The sequence below is a fragment of the Rissa tridactyla genome, chromosome 2, assembly GCF_028500815.1.
Source record: "Rissa tridactyla isolate bRisTri1 chromosome 2, bRisTri1.patW.cur.20221130, whole genome shotgun sequence".
Taxonomy (NCBI): Eukaryota; Metazoa; Chordata; class Aves; order Charadriiformes; family Laridae; genus Rissa; species Rissa tridactyla.
The window spans coordinates 53,537,053-53,560,246 of record NC_071467.1 but is presented as its reverse complement, the minus strand read 5'-3'; the positions used below and the strand labels follow the sequence as shown (position 1 = coordinate 53,560,246).

The following is a 23,194-nucleotide window of genomic DNA, read 5'->3' as shown; positions in this document are numbered from 1 at the left end:
GTGTAGGTAATAAAAAATTATGACTGTGTCCCCTCAGATATCTAGATGGTGGTGCTATTAAAGAACTTATTTTTAAAAAAATACACCACCACCCCCCATTAATTTGGAAATTGTAATAAAGAGTATTTTGTAAAAACATCTTGTAAAGTTGAGGATTCTATAATGAAGAGTTTTAGAGACCATAATAAGTATTTGAAACCTTTGATAAAGCCACTGTAGCTGGAAATATTGCTATTCTAAATGAGCAAGAATGCCTCATTGGTAATTAAAACTCAAAGGCTCAATGATTTGGGAATAAACTAGGTCTCTAAATTTTGCTAAGGGATGGTGCTGAAGTCAATGAGAGTGTATATATATCTCCAAGAATCTTGTCTTCCTGGACTCACCGGCAGATTATCTGGGAGATGTGTCACTTAGAAAAGTTGCAAAACCAAATTCTAATAACTTAATTGCTTATTGCACTTCCATATTACTTTTAAAATGCATAAACTGTTGTTTTTTGAAACAAAATGTGGAAAAATACTGATTACTTTTTTGTTTTAGATCCCAGTATACATCCCAATTAAAAACGTGTTTATGGGAACAGTAACTTGAAATTAGATTAGAATTTGAATTTATACTTCAAATTATTGCTTTGAAATTCATGTTTGTTTGGAACAATAATATTCTACCTCTATCGTCTGTGAAATTTTTTATTCCGTAGTTTCTCGCTCTTTCTTTCTCCAAGCTTCTAATTATTGCCACTTCACCAAAAAAAAAAAAGCCAACAACAAAAGTTAGCATGGCCTCATTAGCTTGCCCTTGTAGCTTTTGAGTCAATGATCTCAGTATTTGACAAGGATCCTTTTCCCACTCTGCAAATTGAAAATGCTTTGATTTCTGTTTCATTCCCTCATCAAGTAGATACTTGAGAGATCATTTATTTTTACCCTGTTTTCTTTATGGCCATACAGGTCAGGAAGCTCATTTGGGAAGGCACTTTGCATTTAGTCCAAGAAGGACTCAAAAGTGGTTTTCTTCACTGCACTGCTGCAGAACTCAGTTGCAGGAAGAATGTTGTTCCTGGACACGTTGGCTGTGGCTTGGCTGAATTATGTGAAATGGCGAAGCAGCTTCCAGCTGTGAATGAAAGCGACCATCAAGCTGTACATCTGCTAGATGATGAAACCTCTATGTCAGAGCAGGACCTGCTCTCGTGTGTTACAGAAAACAGCTCAAACAGTGCAAAGATAGTTGTGTTAATGGGGCAGAAGTACTTGGTGCCACCAAAAAGCAGTTTCCTTTTATCTGATATTTCATGTTTACAGCCCCTGCTGAACTGTAAGTATCTTTAGGCATTAGAATTTACCACTTCTCTCCTGCCTGAGGAGGGCATTTAATTTCAAGATGACTAAGGACTCAATGAACAGATTTTAATATACAGCATCACACTGATAGAAATATCACTTTGAAAGCTTGCAGCAGCATTTCCTAACTTTGTGCAAACAGGTGAGGGTTTTCAAAGGAATCTCGAGTGGTTAGCAGCTCATGTCATGTGGAGGGGTATCTGTCTCCAGGAAACTCATTTCAAAATCTCAGCCGCAGCATTTTACATGAAGCCCAAAATATGGCAGTTTGTGAGCGTGTTCTGAGCCACTGTCAGTATAGAAGTCGTGTAAATGCATTAGATTGGCACTAGCTATGCTGCTGGGTCCCGATTGCAGGATAAGGCTTTAACATAGGTAAGTCCATGCTGCTGCTGGGGTGGGTTCCTTCTGTCTTTGTTTTTAGCTAGATTTAGACCATGAGAGAGGGATGAGACTATGTGCCTTAAATCAAGGGTTCCCTTACAGATTCATCCTGTTCAGTGGCAGGGTCTATTTAGATAGGCATGAACTGATTGTGAAACCAACCCCAGTGTCCCCCAGAGAAGCTGCTGCATCCCCCTGGAGGTGAACACCACTTTAGCAAGAACATGAGTAGCAAATGTGAGTTGACTTCTCAGCTGCTGCACCTCACAGCTGAGAGTATTGTCTTAAACCAAAATCAGTGACAGGGAAGGTGTGGGATTTTAGAATTAATAACCCGCTTAAAGTAAATCAAAAGCAATCCAAACCAGTGTTCGCAGCCTTAATGGGTCATGCAGAAAGCTTTTTTTTTTTTGGGGGGGGGGGGTTTGAGGAATTCTGCTGTCCATTTTAATTATTCTCTTTCTTCTTCCCTTTCACCTGCCAGAAGAGAAGTATTCCTTGCTGGTCAGCCCAATGTCAGGATAACAGTTCTGGTGTTAATAAAGGAATAAGATGTAGAAAGCATGCTTAATGGACACTAAATATTAAGCTGCTGTTCTTATTATGTATTTAAATAATTAGCTTCAGACTCAATGAAGGGAGAAATACGTTCTGTGGAAAAAATAAAATTGCAGAGTCCTGCTTTTTATGGATCTTCTATCCTCCAACTAAAGTATATCCAGCTTCTCCCATGAAAACTCTTTCAGTTCTCTTCCTCTTGTCCCTTAATTTCCATTTCACGCACTGGGTCTAGCTGTCTGTCTCTCTTCACCTCCAGTAGTGCAAAACACAGTTTTCCAGGGCTGGTTTGGAGCTCTGTGTGTCCCAATTGGCCTGCTGAAAGATCAAATGGGACAGGAGTCTTGTGTTCAGGGCTGCAGTTTTTAGCTCAGCTGGCAGCCTTATTACATAGACGCTGTGGAAGCGTGGAGAAATTTTCATCTTTGAGACTTGCATTCTGCTACCAGTTTTTTTTTCTGAAAGTCTCAAAGATGGTCAAAATTTCTTGGAGGGATCTGACACAGATCACATATATGTTCTTTTCTTAGGTTAATCAGCCTAAAAAAATCTTTGAAGTATATGATTATATAGATTAAAACAAGTATGCTAGAAGCCTTTTACCTTCTTATTTGGAAAGAATAGAAGAAAGTTGTGGTTTTGCTGCATAATTGGCTTTTTAAGTGTTGTCTGTATGTGGGTAGCTAAGCATTTATGAGTTTTAAGTAGTAGATTTATTTTAAAATTTATTTACTCACTTTTTTTTGTAATTTCACTTCTCAGACAAGAAAAAATATGATGTAATTGTGATTGATCCACCATGGGAGAACAAGTCTGTTAAAAGAAGTAACAGGTAAATTTTATTTTAATATCAAACAAACTTTGTCATTGTAGTTTACAAAGGATATTTAACACTTTAATATACTGATGCAATCCAAGACCAATATAACCGTGAGACTGTAGCTTAAACTAGCATAATATTTTGGCACATGCTTATCTTCAAGTCTATGAAGTGTCTCAGGTATTTCACTGAAATGGCTTGGATACTTTGTGAAATATTTGCAAGAGTAGACCTTAAATTATGTAACTGGAGAGAGAATATTAGTCCTTGAGACTTAAAAGGAAGGCCTGGAGTCAGCTCTTTTGTAAGGCCCAGATCATACAGATATTCAGTTGAAATTAATAGGGTTACTTTAACGGGCATAAAACTAGGTAAATGTGTAAGCATTGCCAGGACTGAGGTCCAATTTAGAAGCTTTAGTTTTTAAATTTTTTTAAAATTTGAGTTGTAGTTTGAGCTTCAGTTGGGGTAGAAGAGAGGAAGTGATAATGCAACAGTAAAATCCTCAAGTGCAATAGGAACTTTCTGAGTACTGTATTTTATGAAGTCATTAACTTAAAGTTTTATGGGCTTCCTTCTCCGCTGAGTAACATCAGGCTTATGCCAGTGGAGTTCTCTTGATTAACATAAAATTGTATCCATGTGAAAGAAAGGCAGGCAGGAATTATGGCCTTACAACTTTCTAGAATAACGTCTACTGTAGCTTTTGAAGCTTGTTATGAAGACATAATTTGAAGATGCAGGGACTTATTAGTAGGTTTTACTTTGAAAGCTCTACAGAAACCTCTAGAAATACATAGTTAAACTCATTCAAGTGTTTTTCTTAAGTATGTAAGTTTCTCAAAGGAAAACTGTCATTCACAGGCACAAATTAGCCAGCAAGACCCTCTCTCCCTTACAAAATAAAGGGAAAAGGTGGAAGAGCTATCGCTGCCATTAGTTACCTTGTTGACGGCTAATCTTTGTTAAGCATTTCACATCTGGGTTGTGAATCTTGTTTTCTCTAGGCAGTCTAATCCAGAAGGTACTTTGGATTTTATCCTTGTTGCCCGTTTCTCACTGTTGCATTGTGTAGGGATCCCAGGTACCTAGACAGTGGTTGTCAATTCCAGTAGGCAGTGTGGCAATGTTTTTGATGCTGCAAAGTGTAGGTTCCACGAATTGCAACTCACTAATAGTCCAAAATAGCATCATGAGAAAAATGACAGAATCTAGAAAGCATACTATATTCACCAGTGTAGCATATAGTTAGCTCAAAAATGTGCAGAACTCTTCTGCATGACCAAGAGAACTTTTATCATGAATGGTAATATAAAATAATGAATATCTTCTGCAAATAATTGGAGAACTCATTACTCTTTTATGACCTTCTAACTTGCCAGTCAAATTAGCGTTTCCCTTGTAAATGACTCACTTGTCATTTTCATTCAGAAGAGAGACTGCTTATTAGGAAAAGCGAATAATGTTACATTGACTAAAGAGCTATTTTTCAGTAAATGGCTTTCTTCTGGTGTGAAGATGAGAGTATTGAATTACATATGATAGTTCTTAAATTAAACGTGGGCTTTTAAATTAAGCGTGGGCTTTTAGACTTCTTCAGATTCACAACTCATAATACTTTATTTGGGGTAATAGTAGAAATACGTAGTTAAAGGTTCTGCTCAGTAAAACTTAAGTACGTACACTAGTGATTTTATGTCAGAATCCATCAGATTTGGCCACTGGGTGTCAGTCTTGATCCATTTTTATGACTTTTCAGGAAATAATTCTTGAAACGTCTTGGCTGTGTAATTTCTTTATTAATTTGTGTTGCTTTGCAATTTTTGTATTTGGTATATACTAACTTGGTTTCTCACTGTATTGGCATATAGATACAGCTACTTGTCTTCATGGCAAATCAAGCAGATTCCTGTACCGGCACTAGCTGCTCCAGATTGTCTTGTAGTCATCTGGGTGACTAATAGACAGAAACACTTACGTTTTGTTAAGGATGAACTTTATCCTCATTGGTCTGTGAAGACACTTGCTGAGTGGCACTGGGTAAAAGTAAGTTTTCGATTTGTTTTGTGGCTTTCTTGGAGACTGAGAGAGCTTGCACTGTGACACTTTATAGTCTTAATAATTTGTCTGTTTATCACCATGTGCTTTTGTATTTGGAAGGTTTGGTATCATCAGTATCTTCCTTTTTATCAAAGAAAGTGTCTCAGAAAAAAAATTGTATGTGAAAGTCTTCCGCTGTGTATTTTTAACTCCTTTATGTCAGATTACTAGAGCTGGAGAATTTGTATTGCCTTTGGATTCTTTACACAAAAAGCCCTATGAAGTTCTTGTATTGGGGAGAGTACAAGGAGAAGTAAAGGAAGCCTTAAGGTATGCCAGGATATTTATGGTAAATGTCTTTTTTGAGGCTGCTAGGATTCTCTTTGTATATATCACTTGTTCATTATACAATATAATGTCCCAAAGTCTTCTCTTGGTGTCGTCTTTTGTCTGATTTTTTTGAACCTAAAAATAGCCTTACTAGCTTTGGGATGAGGGAGTGCTTTAGTGAGATTAAAGGATGGGGACATTTGTCTGTTCCTTATATCTGTCTGTGTGTTAGGGAGCTGGCTTAGATAAAAAAGCCTTGTGGATGGGACTTCGTTGGCTGACGGGTTCCCTTGGACCATGAGTCCTTGGCACAGGCTGGTGCAGTTTTGGGGATGCTGATGTTTTGCTACACATGAAAACATACAGGCCTATGCTGTTTGTTCTCAATGGCTTTTTATGGCTATTGTTAACCACGTTTTGCCTAAAGCCTCAGTGATTTCACAAACTGTCCTTTTATATATTATGGTTAAGTGACATTTAACTTCCCTTCAACTTACCTGAAGTTTGACTGTGAAGGAACATCCTGTGTGTTACCTCCCATCTGAAGTAGCCCTGGGAGACCTGCCTCACATTTTTTGGTATTCATTCACATACTTCTTTTCCCGTTCTGATTTATGCGACAGGAAACCTGAAGATGTACTTCCAATTCCAGAACATAAGTTAATTGTCAGCATACCCTGCAGTCTGCATTCGCATAAACCCCCTCTTACTGGTACGTTTTGCTTTATTGTTTCTGTAGGGCATTGGACTTGGATGTCTGAAATGATGTACCTAGAATGAGATATTTTTATATATGAGGTGCCTTAATTTCCCATATGCCAAGCAATTTTGCCCAACAGGACTTATGATTCCTCAACATTTCTAAAAATGTTGTCAGGAATCTATGTTTTTGTCTCTAAAAATGAATATGAGAAGAAGCAGCATTATTGTGTGCATATTTTGGGTAGACATGTAAACAAAAGTTGAGTTTTTTAAATTTTTGTTTTAAATGCTGCAGGAACAGTTTACAGATACTATATGTATGAAGTTATGCCAAATGACCTAAAGCGCCTGGGAAGGGGGGAACTTTGGGAATGTATAAAATAGGATATCTTCTACTTGGTTAGTAAAAGCAGAAACCTCTTTATTATCTCATCCTGAAAGAAATGTTTTTATTTCTGCATGAGCTGCTTATATATCTGCAGTACGGTTGTGCCTTTAAATCCAAAAACTTAATTATTTTAAAATTGTTAACAATAGGCAACAAATAAGGCATGCCCTGCTTGTTTCTGAGGAGCTGTGTTTAATTTACTGAAATTGATGCAGTAACTCCAACCAGCCGGTTAGTGTGGGTATGAATTCAACTTTTCAGAGTTTAGTCCAAAGGATTTGAAGATTTCTGTGTCATACGTTACCTTTTGCACATTGTTCTGGAGCAAGCTTACTGACTAATTTCATCAATAGAAAGTCATACTTCTTCCATCATTATAGGACCTGAGTGCCTTACAATGCTATGGTAAGAAACATTATTTAATACCTCACACAAAAATGGTTTCATCCTCCAAGGGGAAGACTCATGATGAATCTGCAGATATTCCTGGTGCATGTGGTGCTATGTAATCACATCAGAAAAGGCAGGTAGAGGAAAGGCATGATGCTGTTAGAGAGGAGAGACATCACAGTTTGCTTCACTGACATGCTTTCCTTTTTCTCTTCCCAAGAAACAGGGAAATTTCAGTTAGGAAGCTGATCTGGACAGTTATACATTCAGGGAGGCTCCAAAATTTGTGTTTTGGGCTTGTATTTATGAAACTAATATGTGTGTGTGTATGTATGTGTGTATATGTGTGTATAAATATAAATATATATATATATACACGTACACACCTGCTCAAAAACCTGAGAAGACGCATACTTTGGTTAGCTAAAAACTTTTTTTTTTAAAGGCAGTTCTAGGAGAATCTTTTTGCAATTCTGAAGCCTGTTTTACAGCAGAAAGTATATGTGTTTAAGCTAATGAATGGTGGGGTAGTGATTTGTGAGGCAGCCACCTAGGGCCTCTTCAGAAAACCAATACTTAACAGCACACTTGGACACAAACAGGAAACTTGTGAGCTATCCAAGGGTGCAAAACAGCAGCTTTTATATATTACAGAGAATTCTAGTGCCAGAACGGTCCTCAAAACAATTATTTTGTAGGGCAGAATCTAGAAACCACATTGGGGAATCCTTTGATTCTGAATGGCTTTTGAAAGAAATTGTCTGTGCTAATGTATATATTTCTTGAGTCTTTACTTGAATGCTGGGATTTGATACCATTGCGCAACATTTATGTGTCTAATTAAAAATTAATTTGCTGTTGAGGAACACCAGTAATTTACAAGGTTTTCACAAAAATCCATGTGTATCCTACAGTTTTGGCAGCTCCATTCAGAACACGGCTATGGAATGAAAAGGTAGACCATAAGACTGGGACCATAAGACCATAGTAGCTGATGCTTTGACTTCAGTGTTATAAAAGGGTATTGATTTCATGATCAGACAGTATTCTCAAGTGGCCAGTAGAGAGCAGCTGAGCTACATCCTAGAGTGGTTCAGAAGAAACTTGAACAGAAGCAGAGATTTGGCAATGGGGGAGAAGGACACTTGATGAGTCACACACATTCTTCATGCTTTGTTTAAGTAGTAACAAAGCCAAAAATATTAGTATTTACTGATGCTGTCTGGCACTTTATTTCTCGTTACTACTGTAAAGACTGTATGTTGGTGCATATGTATCCACTTAATGACTGATTATAACAGTTTATCTCTCTGGGGGAAGGGAAAGATGTAAATTAAAGTAAGCCATCAAAAAAAGATATTTGGGTTCCTACAGTGCATTTAACCATGAAATTGCAACTGTAGGGGCTTTTAGTGATGCATGGGCCTTGTTCAGTACTTGGAGCTTTAATACGTCATTGTAAATGTACTTAAAATTTCATTTTAACGCATTTGCATAAAGAAGCTTATTACTCCAGGTTTTGGTTCAAATAACAGCAGGTTTTCTTCCTAATTCAATTCAATGTTGCTCTTAGAAGACATAGAAGTTACTGTGTTACACAGACGATGTGAACTAATGTAGGACTTCTAACATACCTTTTCCTTTTCCTGTTTTATAGATTCTTCTTGTTACAGCCATTTCTCCTTCAATTTTTAATTATGTACGTTTATGGCTAGAAAATAATATAGGACTATGCCTAAAAACATTGGAATTCATTCTTGGCTATGTTCTAGCCGCTTTGCATATCTCTTGCAGAAGAGTGCAATGGGAAATATTTGGAACACTCTTCTGTAACAACCCTGGGTTGTTAGGCCCTGTTATAATAGTGTTCTGGAAAGTAAAAAGAAGTAAAAGCCTTTTGTTTCCTTATGCACTGTGTGAGCCCTTACTGTTAGACTAATTGATAGGTCCATCAATATCTAGGTTTAACTCGAAGCTCAGAAAGGATAGAGATGTAAAGCCATCTTTGTGCTGAGTTTCACATCTTTTTCTGGTCATACTCTGTTCAAGGATTAGGCAAACTGGGCAATAATTAGAAACACTGCAAACTCTTTTGAAGGGTTACTATGAAATGAGTTTGGTGCTATGTTTTGTGTGTTGTATGGCTCACAAATCAGACAGTAAATAGCCAACAAAGTAACTTTCACTTTATGTGGTGTGCAGAACTTGCCATTTAGGTAATGGAAGCCCAAAAGATAAGGGGAAACTGTTGCTTGTTTCAGAATTTTTTTTTTTCTTATTTAAACATTTTTAGCAGCATGCATCTTCAATACTTCTTGGGGATTAAGAATAAGCAGGTATGGCAGGTATCCTGCCTGACCACTGGATCGCTCTTTGGAAGGAAGTGGGTTTTCTACAAGACCAGTGCTCTATCTACCAGCCAGCTTGGTGCTGGCTTTGTGTGTCCTAGGGCACTACATGCCCAAGTATAGATGCCTGTGTTGTTCTCATAGTGTTATTACACCTGCAAGGGATAAAGAATAATCTATTTATCGTGTGTTTAAGCTGTTTATTGTCAGTGGTATCTGTAAGCAGATAGAAGTAAATGTGGTTGGTGGTGTTTTTGTTGGTGGTGTTTTGTGTTTGGTTTTTTTTTTTTAATCTATTCCTATTGTAGAAAAACTTATATTTGATCTACTGATGTAGATCCTGTAACCTGTTATCAGAGGAAAAAACCCCCAGAGTTTACTTAAGGGCTGCAAGTCAGATCTGTGTTAAGATAGCCTTCTGGTGACGTAAAAGCCTAACAAAGAAGCTATAAATTATAACTTGAACACTGACTTTTCCTATTTTAAGGAAACCAGTGTAATGAGATTTTATGCCAACAAAATACAGCCACGTTATTGCCCTCTTGATATGGTAATTTTCATTGCAGTGGAAGTTACTGCCTGTTGTGATTATGTAAATACCTACAACCTAGCAATGAAAAATCATACCACAATGTAATCTTGAATTATATGTAATCTGTCTCTGTTTTTAAAAAAAGCTCTGGCTTTAAAAAGGACCCCCTCTCTGTCAGCAGGAGAGGGGGAGGCTCCTGGGACTTCCTTTTTAAATTCTATAACCAAATTGATTGAGAGATTGGCACAAACTTCCTGCTTCTGCTGAGCTGACCGTGTTTTTTGCTACCTCTTTTTTTGCTTTCTGGCAAACCGGTCTTTGAGGTTGGTCGAATCTGTGCTTCTAAAACTTGTTCTCTTAGGCGTTGAAGGTTTTGGTGCTCCGTTTTAACTGTTTTTGATTACTGGACTTAGTGCTGTGATGATATTTTTAATCTATACATTTTAAGAACAAATGTCAATGGTACTAATATGCTGTTAATGAAATTTTGTCACCGAAATAACTGCTTCCTCTACTTAGAAGCCTGTATAAAGCACAAAATAGTTTTATTTTGTTTTTATATGGAGGGTGGAAAAAAGTTATGTAAAGCCTGACTCTGCAGTAAGCTCTGCATGATCTTATGCCCATTAGGGTCAAAAAGATATCCTACAGATGTCAGGATCTGCTTACAGAGAGCTTATTGAAAGCTTTGGAGCTTTGCTTTCCACAGTCTCTTCCTTCTCTTCTGTGGAAAAAGTGAAACCTCCTGCAACATGGGCTTGCATAGGTGATCAAGAGAATAGATTTTTGGAAGACCTTTGTTAAAGTGATAGAATCATAGAATGGCTTGGGTTGGAGGGGACCTTTAAAGGTCACCTGGTCCAACCCTCCCTGCAATCAGCAGGAACATCTTCAACTAGTCAGGTTGCTCAGAGCCCTATACAACTGGACCTTGAAGGTTCCCAGGGGTGGGGCATCTACCACCTCTGGGGTCAACCTGGTCCAGTGTTTTGCCACCCTCATTGTATAAAAAACTTCTTCCTTATGTTTAGTCTGAATCTGCCCTCTTTTAGCAGTGCTTGTTGCGACAGGAAAAGGGTTAATGGTTTTGAACTAAAAAGTTTGTCCCCATCTTCCCTGCAAGCCCCCTTTGGGTACTGGAAGGCTGCAATAAAGACTCCTTGGAGTCTTAACTACTGAAACGTAGTTAGGAATTTATTCTCTTCTCCAGGCTGAGCAACCCCATTCTCTCAGCCTGTCTCCGTAGGGTAGGTGCTCCAGCCCTTTGAGCGTGTTGGCAGCAAATTGTGCACAAGAAATACTTAGCTAAATAAAGTGTGGAAAAAGAACAATAAATTTTACCACATTTTTTTTAATATGGTGGGTTTGCGAAATGGTATAATAGCAGCTACTCATAAGCAGTGTCTAATTAGATGAACACCTGTGGCACCAAACAGCAATGTTCAGTGCAGCAAGTTTTCTGTCAGAAGGTACATTTTCTTCTAAACCTCCCAGACTCTTCTCTGCAAATGTTGGTTTGTTTAAACATTTTAGCTTGCCTCTAAAAGAAGCAGGTTTTTAGAATAAGATTCCTGCTGGTAGCAGGATTTTTTAGATTTAAAGCTGCCTAGGTGATAACCCATCTGAGACATTCATTTGACACTTGTTAGAGACCGGGGGAAGGAGAATAGATTTATATGCCATGCCAAAATACAAGAAAGTCTGGAAAGACCCATTACAAAATACTTATGAAAAAGTTTTGAGTGGATTGAAGCTTTGGAAGATGCTATCATGTAGGTAGGAAATGCATCTGGGGTTGCTTAACACTCAGTAGAAAGTGAAGTGGATGCTCAGCTTTCTGCAACAGGAGCGATCTGTGACAAGATCAGCTGGGATCTCACAGGCAGTCTGTGACTGGCAAACTTGGTGCAAAAAGTCAGAACTTGGATTGCGTGAAAAGAAAAAAAAAAAAGCTTTTCTTCTCATACTCTGATGTATGCTGATTGCATGTATTTTTGCTTTCTGCAATGATCATACCTGATGAGACTGAGTCAAGCAACATAATGTTGGATTTGAGCTGTATTTTTAAGCCACAGAAACTCAGAAACCACTGGGAGATCTGAACAAAAATGACGATGATATTCTTTGAAAAAGGAAATGGTTTCATAGTCTTTTTTCTTTTGTCCTCTGTCACAAAAATAAAAGCTTAACATGTAATTTTTAGTATAGATAATGTTTTTCAGTGTTTCTGCCTCCTTTGTGCTGGGTATTCCTTAAATGTTCACTTTTTTCATGCATGTTTTTATATGTAATATCTTTGTAGCTATTTACGGAAGCGTAGTTAAGAATTTGTTTGATCTAACCACAAACTAAATGGCTCTCTATGACAAGTAGCATGTTTAGCAATAAACTGTTTGCAATAATACTTTATAGGTGAAATGCAAGATCTTTTTCTATCACTTCTAGAATACCAGTCATAATCAGTGACACAATGTTAATGACAGGCATCTATTTATTTGGATTTGAGCAGTAAAAACGCCCCACTGTGGAAGAAATTTGAGATTTATGTTACTGAATGGAAGACGACAGTGTATAAATATTTCTTCAGTTGCCAAGCTTGTTTTGGGGGGAAAAAGAAGTACCTGCATTTTTATAGCCCTTTTAGTGCTGTGTTGTTTAACTGGTGTTTCTTATTTTACCTTTTAACGGTTGTCATTAAAAAATGCTTTTGTGTCCCCTTTAAGATGTGGAGGAAAATAACGTGGTGTTAATTAAGGAAAGGTTTCATTTATTTTTAGAAATGTTACCCCTGTGTTATAGGAACTAAGTGAGTCTTTAGGAGGTGTTTGGTTGATATTAGTGAAAAATTCAGAACTCATTTATGTAGAGGCTGAAATAAATCCTCATTCCCTTTCTCTAAATGAAAACCAATAAATCAAGGCTATTGAAGGCCTTGACAATATTGTTTAGAATCTCAAGGGCACTTGTTTAAAATGACTTTCTCACTATAAATAGTCCAGGTGTTTGATGAAACCCTCGAAATTAATTTGCTGTCTCTCCCTTTTTTAATGAAACGTTCTGTTTTTCATCCACTAGCAGCACAGGGGAGATTTTATTTGTTTACTGTTGTTACTTGTACCTCTGTCACCGTTGTTACCTTTTCTTTTTGTTTTTTCTCTCCTGCACAGCGGTTCTGGCAGAGTTTATCAAGCCAGATGTGGAATGCTTGGAGTTGTTTGCTCGCAACCTACAGCCTGGCTGGACCAGCTGGGGAAACGAGGTTTTGAAGTTTCAGCACATTGATTACTTCACTCTTCTGCAGAATGAAAACTGAGTTGGGTCTTGTAGCTTAATTCTGAAATGCCGCGCCTTCCCAGCAGGCTCTTGAACTTGCCTTTATTACTGATGGGACACTCAGAAGATAACAGAAACAAACCCAATTTGGTTGAAGTGGCAGGACATCCGTTTAATGGTATCTCCATTTGTACAAGCTCGTCCTTTGTTTTGATGATCTTGAGATACGTTAGAGTGTAAGTCCATCCTTGTCTTCTTCAAACCTCAAGAAAAGAAAGATATTTTAAAGTACTCTCACTGCAGCTGTCGAATCTGAGCATCATAAGTGTTACAGTGTTACACTTGTGATGTATTATTTTTAAAGAATGTTAATGTGTTATTTTTAAAGAGTGGCAATGGAAGTAAGCAGTTCAGAATTACATATGTTTTCTTAAAGATGATCGTTTTTCGCAAAACAGCGGGTTTTGAACTAAAATAATTATGGAGGTAGTGTATCTTCCTACATGTTTGTATCTGTCTACCTCAGGAAACAAAAGGAGCGGTGCTGGTGCTTGTGTTAATTGGCAAGTGAATTGTTGACTGACCGCATTCTATGTAAAATTACATTTTGAATCAGTCAGCAATTCTGTCTTTCTCTTTATGGTGTTCATTCTTTGAATACATTGTAAAGATCAGTCTCAACATCTTATAAATTCTGCATATGCAGCTGTTAGATTTAACTGAAATTTTAACAGAATATAGGTATTTTAAAAAAATCTCTTTTCTTATGTTCTTGGAACATTAAAAAGCCATGCCGGTGAGCTGTATTTTTCAGCTAGCATAAAAATGACCTTTCTTTTTTTTTTTTTTTTTTAAGAATGGTACACTTTGTCCTTTGCTGCCCTTAAATTTGCTTTGAAAAATTAAAAAAGGAGACTTAATGAAGCTTCTGCCACTTACTCATTTGCAGCAGTAGAGAGAGAGCTGCTGGACAAGCTGATTTTCATGATGGCAAGCTCCTGAGTTCTGACTGTATATAATGGGGAGCAAAATGCATTACATACCTTCTCTACATTAATTTCCCTTTTGGGAGTCTGATGAGGTGTGAAGGTGTTTAAATTAAACTTTAAGTGTTAGCAGGTTATTTTTTAATCCCTTGTAATAAAATTAAAATAAAATTTTGTCAGTGTCTAATTTCCAGACCAAATTTCTTTATTACCGTTCAATTTCATGTTTTGCCTATTGGAGCAGTAGAGTATACAAAACAAGGAAGATGCATTTTCCCTCCCCCTGTTAAACATACTCAAAATAACTGAATGATGTAACAGTGAAAGTAGTTACCAGGCAAAACGCTTTTTGCTGCATGATTTTATGTAGCCTACATCTTAAACTGTCAGTACGTAAGCAACCTTACCTACAACTACAAGGGCTAAGAAGGTTCTTTATTTGCTTTCAGTATTACAAGACATTCCCTACCTGCAGCTTCTGAGTACCCAGGCACAATTCCCCTCCCAAGATGGTCTCATCCAGTACTAAATGAGTGTATGAGACTTAAGTATGGAATAAATCATAGCTGCTGTACGTATCTTGTTTTTCCCTTTGTACTCTGTAAAACAGCACAAGAAATGATGATATTGTCTGTTCCCCATCCGCTGCTGTGAATGGCTCTAGATTATCCTTTAATTGCAAATAAAGGAAAGGGATGAACAATCTTGGAGAGCGGGAAGCCACCTTTCCCCTCCTCTGAGCTAAGCAGCAGAACCCTTCTTCAAGCTGTTTAAGAATTTATGATCTATTTAATCTGTCTTTTCTATGGAGTCCCTTTGCAAGTCGCAGCCTTCTGCCACGCTCAGAAGCTGAGCAGCGAATTCCAGCAGCTGGGAATCCAGCCTCCTGAGCATGGTTTGTATGGAGATGTGCAGGCAGGCTGTAAGCTCCTCAGGCTGGAAATCAAAAGTTGAAGATTGGAGTCTAAATAATACCTGATCTGTCATAAATACTTACAAAACTGGGCCTTGTACAGCAGTTTGCTCTGCCACTTTTCCAGCCCTCTGGCTATGAAGAAAACCTTGTGAATATGGCAAAAGTGGTGTTCTCCATCTGCAGCCAACCTGAAACCACTGGGTTTTCTCAGGAGGAGGTTTAATGTATCTCAGTTTGTTGCTATCTCAGAGATCTCAGGGTGGTATTAGCAGTTGATAGTTTCAGGGTCATCTTTTAAACATAATTATTCACCTGTTATGCTTAATTCATAATTTAAATAGCCTCTTACACTTTGCTAGCTGTCCCCAACCAGCCCTCAGATCTTTCGGTGTCAGTCAGATGATGCCTCTGAGGCAGAATTCAAAGCGTACTGAAAAATCAGTGACGAGTGAAGCCAGCTAATATAAAAGGACAATTTAAGATCCAATTTCATTTTATGAAAGAATAATATTATCTGTACCACTTGCTCTTTTGTGGTGGACAGATGCCCTCTCTTGTGTCAAGCCCTGTATAAAGAAGGAACCGTGCTCTGAAGAGTTTACAAACTTGGTGAGAAATGACAGAACAAGGGAGAAGATAAGGATGGAGGAATACAGGATAGTAATGAGATGTTGAGGTGAATATGGTAAGTAGCAGCCTAGGTATTATGGCACATCTTCAGTGTTTCTAAGAAACAATAGGTTTTTTCCTCCAATTTTAGAAGAGATTTTCTGCTTTTCTATTTTGGTATGTTAAAATTCACACATTCCAAGGACAAATAGGTGAAGTGTGTATTTTACTCACAACGTTGACAAGAGAGAAGTTTTTTTCAGTTCTAAATTCTTTTTCTGGCAGTTTGGTGAAGTGAGAACTGTGCTCAGGAATTTTCAGAAGGTACTTTATTTGGTACACCTGCTGTTGTTTTAGCAGGACAATGATAAAAAAGTGCTTTGGCTAGGTGTTCTGCACTACTTAAGGCCCCTTAAAAGTATGTCTTGTTGCAAAAAAGAAACACTCGGTTCATAAAGCAATAAGAAGTAATTTTAAGCTATTCCTATATGTAGAGTACATCAAGTGTCATAATCAAACTTAGTTTTATGAAGCTTCAGGTTTGACTATGATTTTGAAATGTCAAATTAGCATATGACCTTTACTTGTATTTTTAAACTTTTATAAAGTAAAAAGAATTACACCAGTAAGATATGTTTTTGGAATAGCGATTGCTAGGTGTGAACTCCTGTGGAGACAGGAAAGTTTCTTTTGCAAGATTAAGCGTTATTTAAAAAGTGAAGTAAGTGAGCAGCTCTTACCTCTTCATAGGATTCAGCTCAGGTAGGTATCAGCAGCAGTGGAGTTGCCTTTGAAAATCAATTCCTAAACTATATAGACAGCGATAAAATAACAGGAGCAGAATGCTACTATGCCCTGAGAATTGTGTTCATTAACCTCAGTGTACCATTTAAGACTTACCTGCTGCTTATTTTGGGTTGAACACAACAGTAAGGGAATGGAAGATGGCTAGAGAATAGCCAAGGGATGAGGTTTGTTCAAGTTACTTAAATTAGTCTCGTGGTGTCCCAGCTGGCAGGGATTTTCCCAATGGGCTGACAGTCTAGCGGAGCTTGCCTGACTTAATGACTTCTGCCACAGAAACATGTTTTTGTTGTCGTGGCTAGTAGGGTCCTTGTGCAGCAGCACATCCTGTGCCCTTCCGTCCTCACCTGGGTGGGGATTGCTTTTTGCGGAGAACACGGCCACAGAAAGGAGCTGCTGTTTCACAGAGCCAATGTCTAAACTGCAAGACCTAAAAAATGCTTCTCTGGCCTAGCTCTGTGCCCTGGATACAACCTGACTCCATAGGAAGCATTCCCAGGATCAGGAGGAGCCCCACTGTACTTTGGTCCGGGCTGGTATTGGTAGAAGAGGTACGTGCTGTTGCTGTGACCTAGCGTGACTCAAGGGCTCTGCTGTTACAGGAAATAAGATCAGATAAACCCTTCCTTGAAATGACTAGGTATTTTTCACTAGTGGTGGTAATTGAATGCTGATGTTATTTCAGGAGTAGTGGGAAGTTAGAAAAAAACAACCAGGAAGAGAAAGTAGTAGGAGTAGATAAGCTGCCACCCATGCAAAAAAGGCATGGCCTTCGTCTTGTTAGTAACAAGCCTTGCTTAGGGACATGTCTTGCCTAGGGACAACATCTGCTTTGTTGTATTGACAAAGCTTGAGCCTGCAGTTGCTAAACAATTAAAAACCACCATGTTGGGAGGCACGAGTGGAGATTTTCATTGTCAGAAGCAACTTGCATGGACCAGCCTAACTAGACACCTTTGGGAGAGGACGCTCCTGCAAGACAGCCTTCCTAAACTGGGTCTTCCAAGTTGTTCCCAAGGACAGAAGGGGAGCTTCATGCACAACAGTATAATGGAAATCTCACCCAGAAAGCTGTTTCTATGGCTCAACCACAAGTGCTCTTTGCTGCTGGAGAAGGCATCTTGGGTACTCCAAACTAAATGGTGATAGCCTGAGAAGAGTGGCCTGGTGGTCAGATGTGAGAGGGCATGGCAGCAGAGGCATCTGAAGTGCCACGTTGCCACACTCTTGGAGCTGAGGATTTGAAATTGTGGCAAGAGCGGAACTGCCTGCTGTCACAAGGACTTAAAATGTGCAAGCCATGTGAGAGAAAGCTGTGATTTCTCCATTAATCCTTGTGTTTCCTAATTTGTAGGAACAAGGACGGAAAAGAATTAGCAGTAAATAAGATAAACACAACAAAAGTACCATAGCAGGATTGTTCTCCGTGACTGCAATTTTATTTATCGGTTTTCTGGTGCTACCTGTTTGATAGCAAAAGAACAAAATGAGGCCTCATTTGATGACTGTAATGGAAATGATAGCCCTGCCTCTGAATATAGGTGACTTTTTTCAGATCACCTAGGGAGATAGTATTCAATGTGAATGCACTACTAATAAAATGCTATGAAGGCAAATATTTGAGTGAGATATTTTCCTCCTGACATTCAATATGCATTGGCATGTCTTCTTTTTTCCACTGTCAGTAGGTAAATTGACTTAAAATAAAATAGCCATGCTTATTGCTACTTGGAATATTGGGCACCCTCATTCATTTTTCCTTTTATTTTGTAAAACCCAAACAGTATTTTCTGCTGAGGGGGAAGGGAGAGGGAGGTCAGACGTTCTCGTTTTGTCTGTGACATTACCTCTATTTGCCCCAAATTAAACCTTGTGGAGCTGACAGTCCCATAAGCACTCGGAACCAGTGGGATATTCCTCACCCTGACCTGTCTTAGACCTCCTCTTTTTCCCGTTCACTTTTCTTCCTTAAACAGCGTTTCTTTCACAGTTAATGTGTAAGAAAATGAGGGACCATAAAGAGGACGTGACAGACAACGTGGTAAGCGATGCCCAAAATGCAGTGGAATAATGAGAATTGTACGCTTTCATAGTCTAGTCCACAGCTAGTCCCACAGCACTGCTCATGGCTTTCTAAGCCACTGTTGTGGACTAGCTTATACAGACTTTTGAGAATTTATAATCTGTAAAGATCCATCTCAGCCTTTTTGGAAATGGTAGCATTTTTCAACATGGAAGACACCGTTAGCACAGTGGACATTGCACACTGCTGGTTACAGGTCAATTGCAGAAAGTACAAAAATCTGAATTTGATTTCTGACCTTTTTTTCCTTATCATATTTTCTGTTTTAAAAAAAATATTTTGCTTAAAGAAAGATCCAGGTAAGAAATTGCGTTATCCATGCAAATTGCAAGATGAAGGTCAAAAAGAGAAAAATGTCATAGTTTTCTCCTCCGCCTAAAGGAGGCAGAAATTAGATAGAAATTGAAAGAATTGCTAATAATGTAATAGGCTAAAAATACCATCAATGCGGTCATGATTTTACAGGATCATTAACTGAAGTTTGTAGCTAAATTTTACCATTTTATTTAATAGTATTGTCTCGTAACAGTTATACGCTATTAGTTCAGGAGACAGCTTATTGAAAATATTTTTATGACACTGTTACTGCCCTCAAACTGTTCAATGTGTGGTTTTAACTATGTGACCTTTGTATCTTCCATTACTCTGTGCACTCCGAAAGTTAGGCTGAGTTCAGAAAGGAAGTATGTGTCCTTTCCTGAGGTTCATGGTTCATCTATTGCTTCATATAACTTCAAAGAGACAGTTCTGACATAAAAATTACGTTTTCCCACATCAAAGTGACCCAGTCAAAACTTCCATCTAAAATTTTATGAGGCCTAGAGCCTAACTCATTAAAAAAAACCAAGAGGGTTTAGATTACAAAGAGCTATTTCTGACCAACTAACGGGCAGGCAAAGTTACAAGGATTTCAAAATTTCTAACAAGGTCAAGGAAGCGCAGAACATAACAGGAATCTAAACATTTTTACAATTTTCTCTGCATGATGCAACTTACACATATATATTATTATTTTGGTCCTGTGATCTTCAAGGTTAGTTGTGATAACCCTCAAAGTAAAAAATGCCACAGGAATCAACAATGTTAATGTTCCTTCTAACATTATAGGAGGAAACTTTCTGGTTTTATAGCGCTGAAAAGCCTCATTTACAGAGACTGGGAACTGTCTTACACAACAATTTCATTTTGTTGATATAATCATGGCTTTGTATAACCATTTACATAATGACATTATAGGTCTGTAAGAGAAACAGGATTATATTATTCCATAACTAAGTTACTGAGGTTTTGGTATTATACTGAGACTCTGCTTTTACATATGATTTTCATGAGAATGCTATTAAAAGGAAATGACTTGCCCATTATCACACTGCTCTTTTTGAGGTCTTAAGTAGACCTCCAAAGCCTAGGCGTTTTGCTGTCTGCTGGTGGTAGTTGGCAATTTCACTCCAAATCACTATGGTGAACAAACTTCATTTAAAAGGCGTAGCTTGTCGATTCTTGTCCCCTGCATACACGTATGAGAAGGTGAAGCCCAATAAAATTTAATACCTGGCTTTGTCCCATGTGTTTCTTTACAGGAGGATTTAATTATTGCACAAAGCGGTGTGTGCAAAACAAGATTTCCCACGCATTCGGAGAGGAATGATGGGCAGTGAATAGTGACCGGACAGTGGGATTGGTCCTCTCCATGGGAGATGCGCTTCCTTGCAGTTGATCCCCCTGTAGTGGCCAGCACTCTGCTTGGAAAGGTTGCATCAATAATAGGGGATTCTCTTAAAATGAAGGCGTTGCCTCTGAGTTTTTAATTCTCAGTTATAAATCTCTACTGGAAATCTAAATAACTCTCTGATTTTTCCAGATCTCATCATTATGCAAAGCCTCTTTGCATGACAGTAGTAGCAAAAGGAAGTGAAAATAAATCCAAATGCACTGGTAGAGTTAAGACTCCCTTTGCAGCCTGGAGTTGTGAGATGATATGTGTTGTCTTCATCATTTTTTACTGTCTAGCTATTTATGAAATGCTTACCCAGTGAATATGTAATATTCTTCATTTAAAATCTTGGTAGTAGATATTCAGTCTGAGACCAGCTGTGACACTTAAGTATTTCCTGCTTTGATGAACCAGATGATGAAATAATGTAATTAGTCTCCTCATGAGGAGCAGTCAGAAGTATGATAGCTTTCCTATTTAAGAATCAATAAAATGGCAAGATGGTAAAATCTGTCAGGGCATCTGTAACATGAATGTTTCATTATGAAAAAATGGAAGTTTCATACAGATCTGATTAGAGAGGATTACTTACCTTTCTTTGCAATAGCCAGGGATTAGCAAACAGTCCTTACCGTTTCGCATACTCTATGTATTTGTGTGTTTGTGAGAGAAGGGAGTATGTGAGTAAGATTTACACACACAAGTATTTAGTTTTCTTTCTCCCAGTGGGTGCTATAGGTGATTTCATTTTTGCAGGACCTTTATTCTTTCTCACTTTTCTGCATAGCACTTCTTGGAGGTAAATGCAATGGTCCTCAGATGGTATGAAGTTGGGAAGTTTCACTGAAGTTGATGAAATTGTGCCAGTTTACACCAGTAAAGCCATAGTCCTTTGACTGGCGTTTCCTTGTGTCCACTTTCCCCATGACTGATGATCCCTTCTGTGAATTTCTCAGCTTATTCAGACTGTAGAAAACAACAGACAGCTCTCTATAAGGCAGGCGTAGTATTTTCTAAACCATCTGTGACTATTTTTTGACTCATGTTTTTCCATGTGACCCCAGCCTTTTTACTCACTGCATCAGAAGTAGCTCCTTCCATGTCTTGCAGGGAAATCAAACCAAATTATAATTACAGGCTGCATGTGTTTATACTTAATCCTTTGCCTTGAAGGAACTGAGCTAATGCTCGCAGTTAAGGGTATTTGCAGTTCACTGTTTTATGAACTTGGCAGCCTTGCGTTATAATCTACATTTGTATCCCACCTTCTCTAGAAATGAACTATAGCTGCTCTTGCTATCTAATGTTTTTAACATCTTTTATATCTTTTATTGACCCTTAGAAACATCACAGACCGCAGTTTTAGAAATACTGAGCTAAGTATCTTGCAATTCTCGCTTCTAGGTCACAGGGTGCGTTGGAGCTATACTCTCTCTTTTATGTTAACGCTTTCACCTGTAGACGTTGCCTTTTATCTGCTTGTCCTAGTACAGCTTCCTCATGTTGAGATATAAATCTGTTTAGATTGAAAAAGACCAAATATTTCAGGAGGCTTTCTAAAAGCAGACAAAGCATTTATCTACTTTGGTTACAAATATTCCAGCTCTACCTAACAGAGCTCCGTGTCTGGGGAGAGCTTAATATCATATACAGTTCTCCCACTGGATGGGGATCTTCAATATATCATCTGTGAGCAGTAAGTTTCTTCTTTGACATTTACAGTTGCTGTTGCCATTTCTTACCTTCTAGCGTTTCCAGGCAGTGAGTCTTCCAGGAGGGCCTGAGCTGTCTCGGGCTGAGGCTCACTTGTCTCCTCTGGGAAGCTGTTTTGCAGTTTCGAATGCCTCAGCTATTCATAAAAAGGCAATGCGACTTTGCTAGCCCTGAAGAGTACATCTGTCTCACTGACTCACCACAGAGATGCTGAAAACAAATATACTTGCCAGTCCTGATGGTGGGCCTTAGTTGGTTGGCTATTTCATGCAGCTGCAAGGACAAAAGGAAGCCTTCTCAGATATGGTTTCGGACAGATGGGTCAGGATGGCAGGGGCATGCAGCCAGGACAGCAGCTCAACGGCAGCAAGAGCTGGACTTCTACATCATCTGGTTCATTAGACGAAGAAGCACTTAACTGCCACGGGTGTCAAACTGAACCTCTAGCACCTAGGCGAAGAAAGAGAATTTTTGCGTACGACCAACAGGGAGTGTAGGAAGAGATGACTGGTTGCATGCAATGAGGGAGCTTTTATGAGGACCTCCGAGAGAGTAAGAAATCTACTCAAAGTCTGAATTCCAAAATAGAGTCAGCATAAAGGGTAGGATTCCCAGCGAAAAGTGATAATGCATGCCAAGCTTGTGTTAAAAAAAGAAGTCTCCACTACTAACCTTTAAAATATTTAATGAACTTTTCACTCATTTCTTGAAAATTTTACCCGTGATAAAGATTCCATTTAGCTTGTGTGGTCTGAGCTCATTCCTGAGTTATTTTCTCCTCCCAGTTTATGTTGGCAGTGTGCTCAGCCCTGCGTGATGCAAAATGCTTAGCCATGTACAATGGAAAAGATCAGAAAGGCAACTCCGGCCTTCAGCTGTTATTTTTAAAGAACCACCTTTCACATGCTCATTACCGAGTAAGAGGCTCAGAGTCACGTACGCTAAGTCACTTTTCTGGTTTACTTACTCCGTCGTTGGGAGCATGATTGTAGGTGAAGAATGAAAATGGAGGCTCCGGAACAAGATGAGAAAAAGCAGAAGTGGTGGCTTCAGAACACTGCAATGAAGGATAATGTCTAAAATAATGTAATTTAAAGGGACGACGTTCTATTAGACAATGTTGTTGTACGTTGTGGCAGTCGCAGCAATTAGTCTTATGTCATGCTAGACCTAGATTTGCTTGAGATTTATGTATACTTTCATGTGATTTTGAATGTCACAAAACACGGTCATCTGACTCTTGAAAATCCAGCTGAGA

General features: G+C 38.5%; 1 protein-coding gene across 4 annotated transcripts in view; it reads left to right on the top strand.

The window, feature by feature from the left end:
* The window catches only part of METTL4 (methyltransferase 4, N6-adenosine), a 26,859-nt gene extending 3,665 nt beyond the window's left edge, over positions 1–23,194 (top strand). For 3 of the 4 annotated variants that reach the window (XM_054192685.1, XM_054192688.1, XM_054192684.1), the window contains exons 4-9: positions 954–1,320; positions 3,051–3,120; positions 4,980–5,154; positions 5,372–5,478; positions 6,102–6,190; positions 13,006–23,194. In XM_054192685.1, the coding sequence (XP_054048660.1) occupies positions 954–1,320; positions 3,051–3,120; positions 4,980–5,154; positions 5,372–5,478; positions 6,102–6,190; positions 13,006–13,151 (954 nt within the window). In that variant the 3' untranslated portion in view covers positions 13,152–23,194. The remainder of the gene's footprint in view (positions 1–953; positions 1,321–3,050; positions 3,121–4,979; positions 5,155–5,371; positions 5,479–6,101; positions 6,191–13,005) is intronic. The other variant, XM_054192686.1, reaches the window with a different exon arrangement.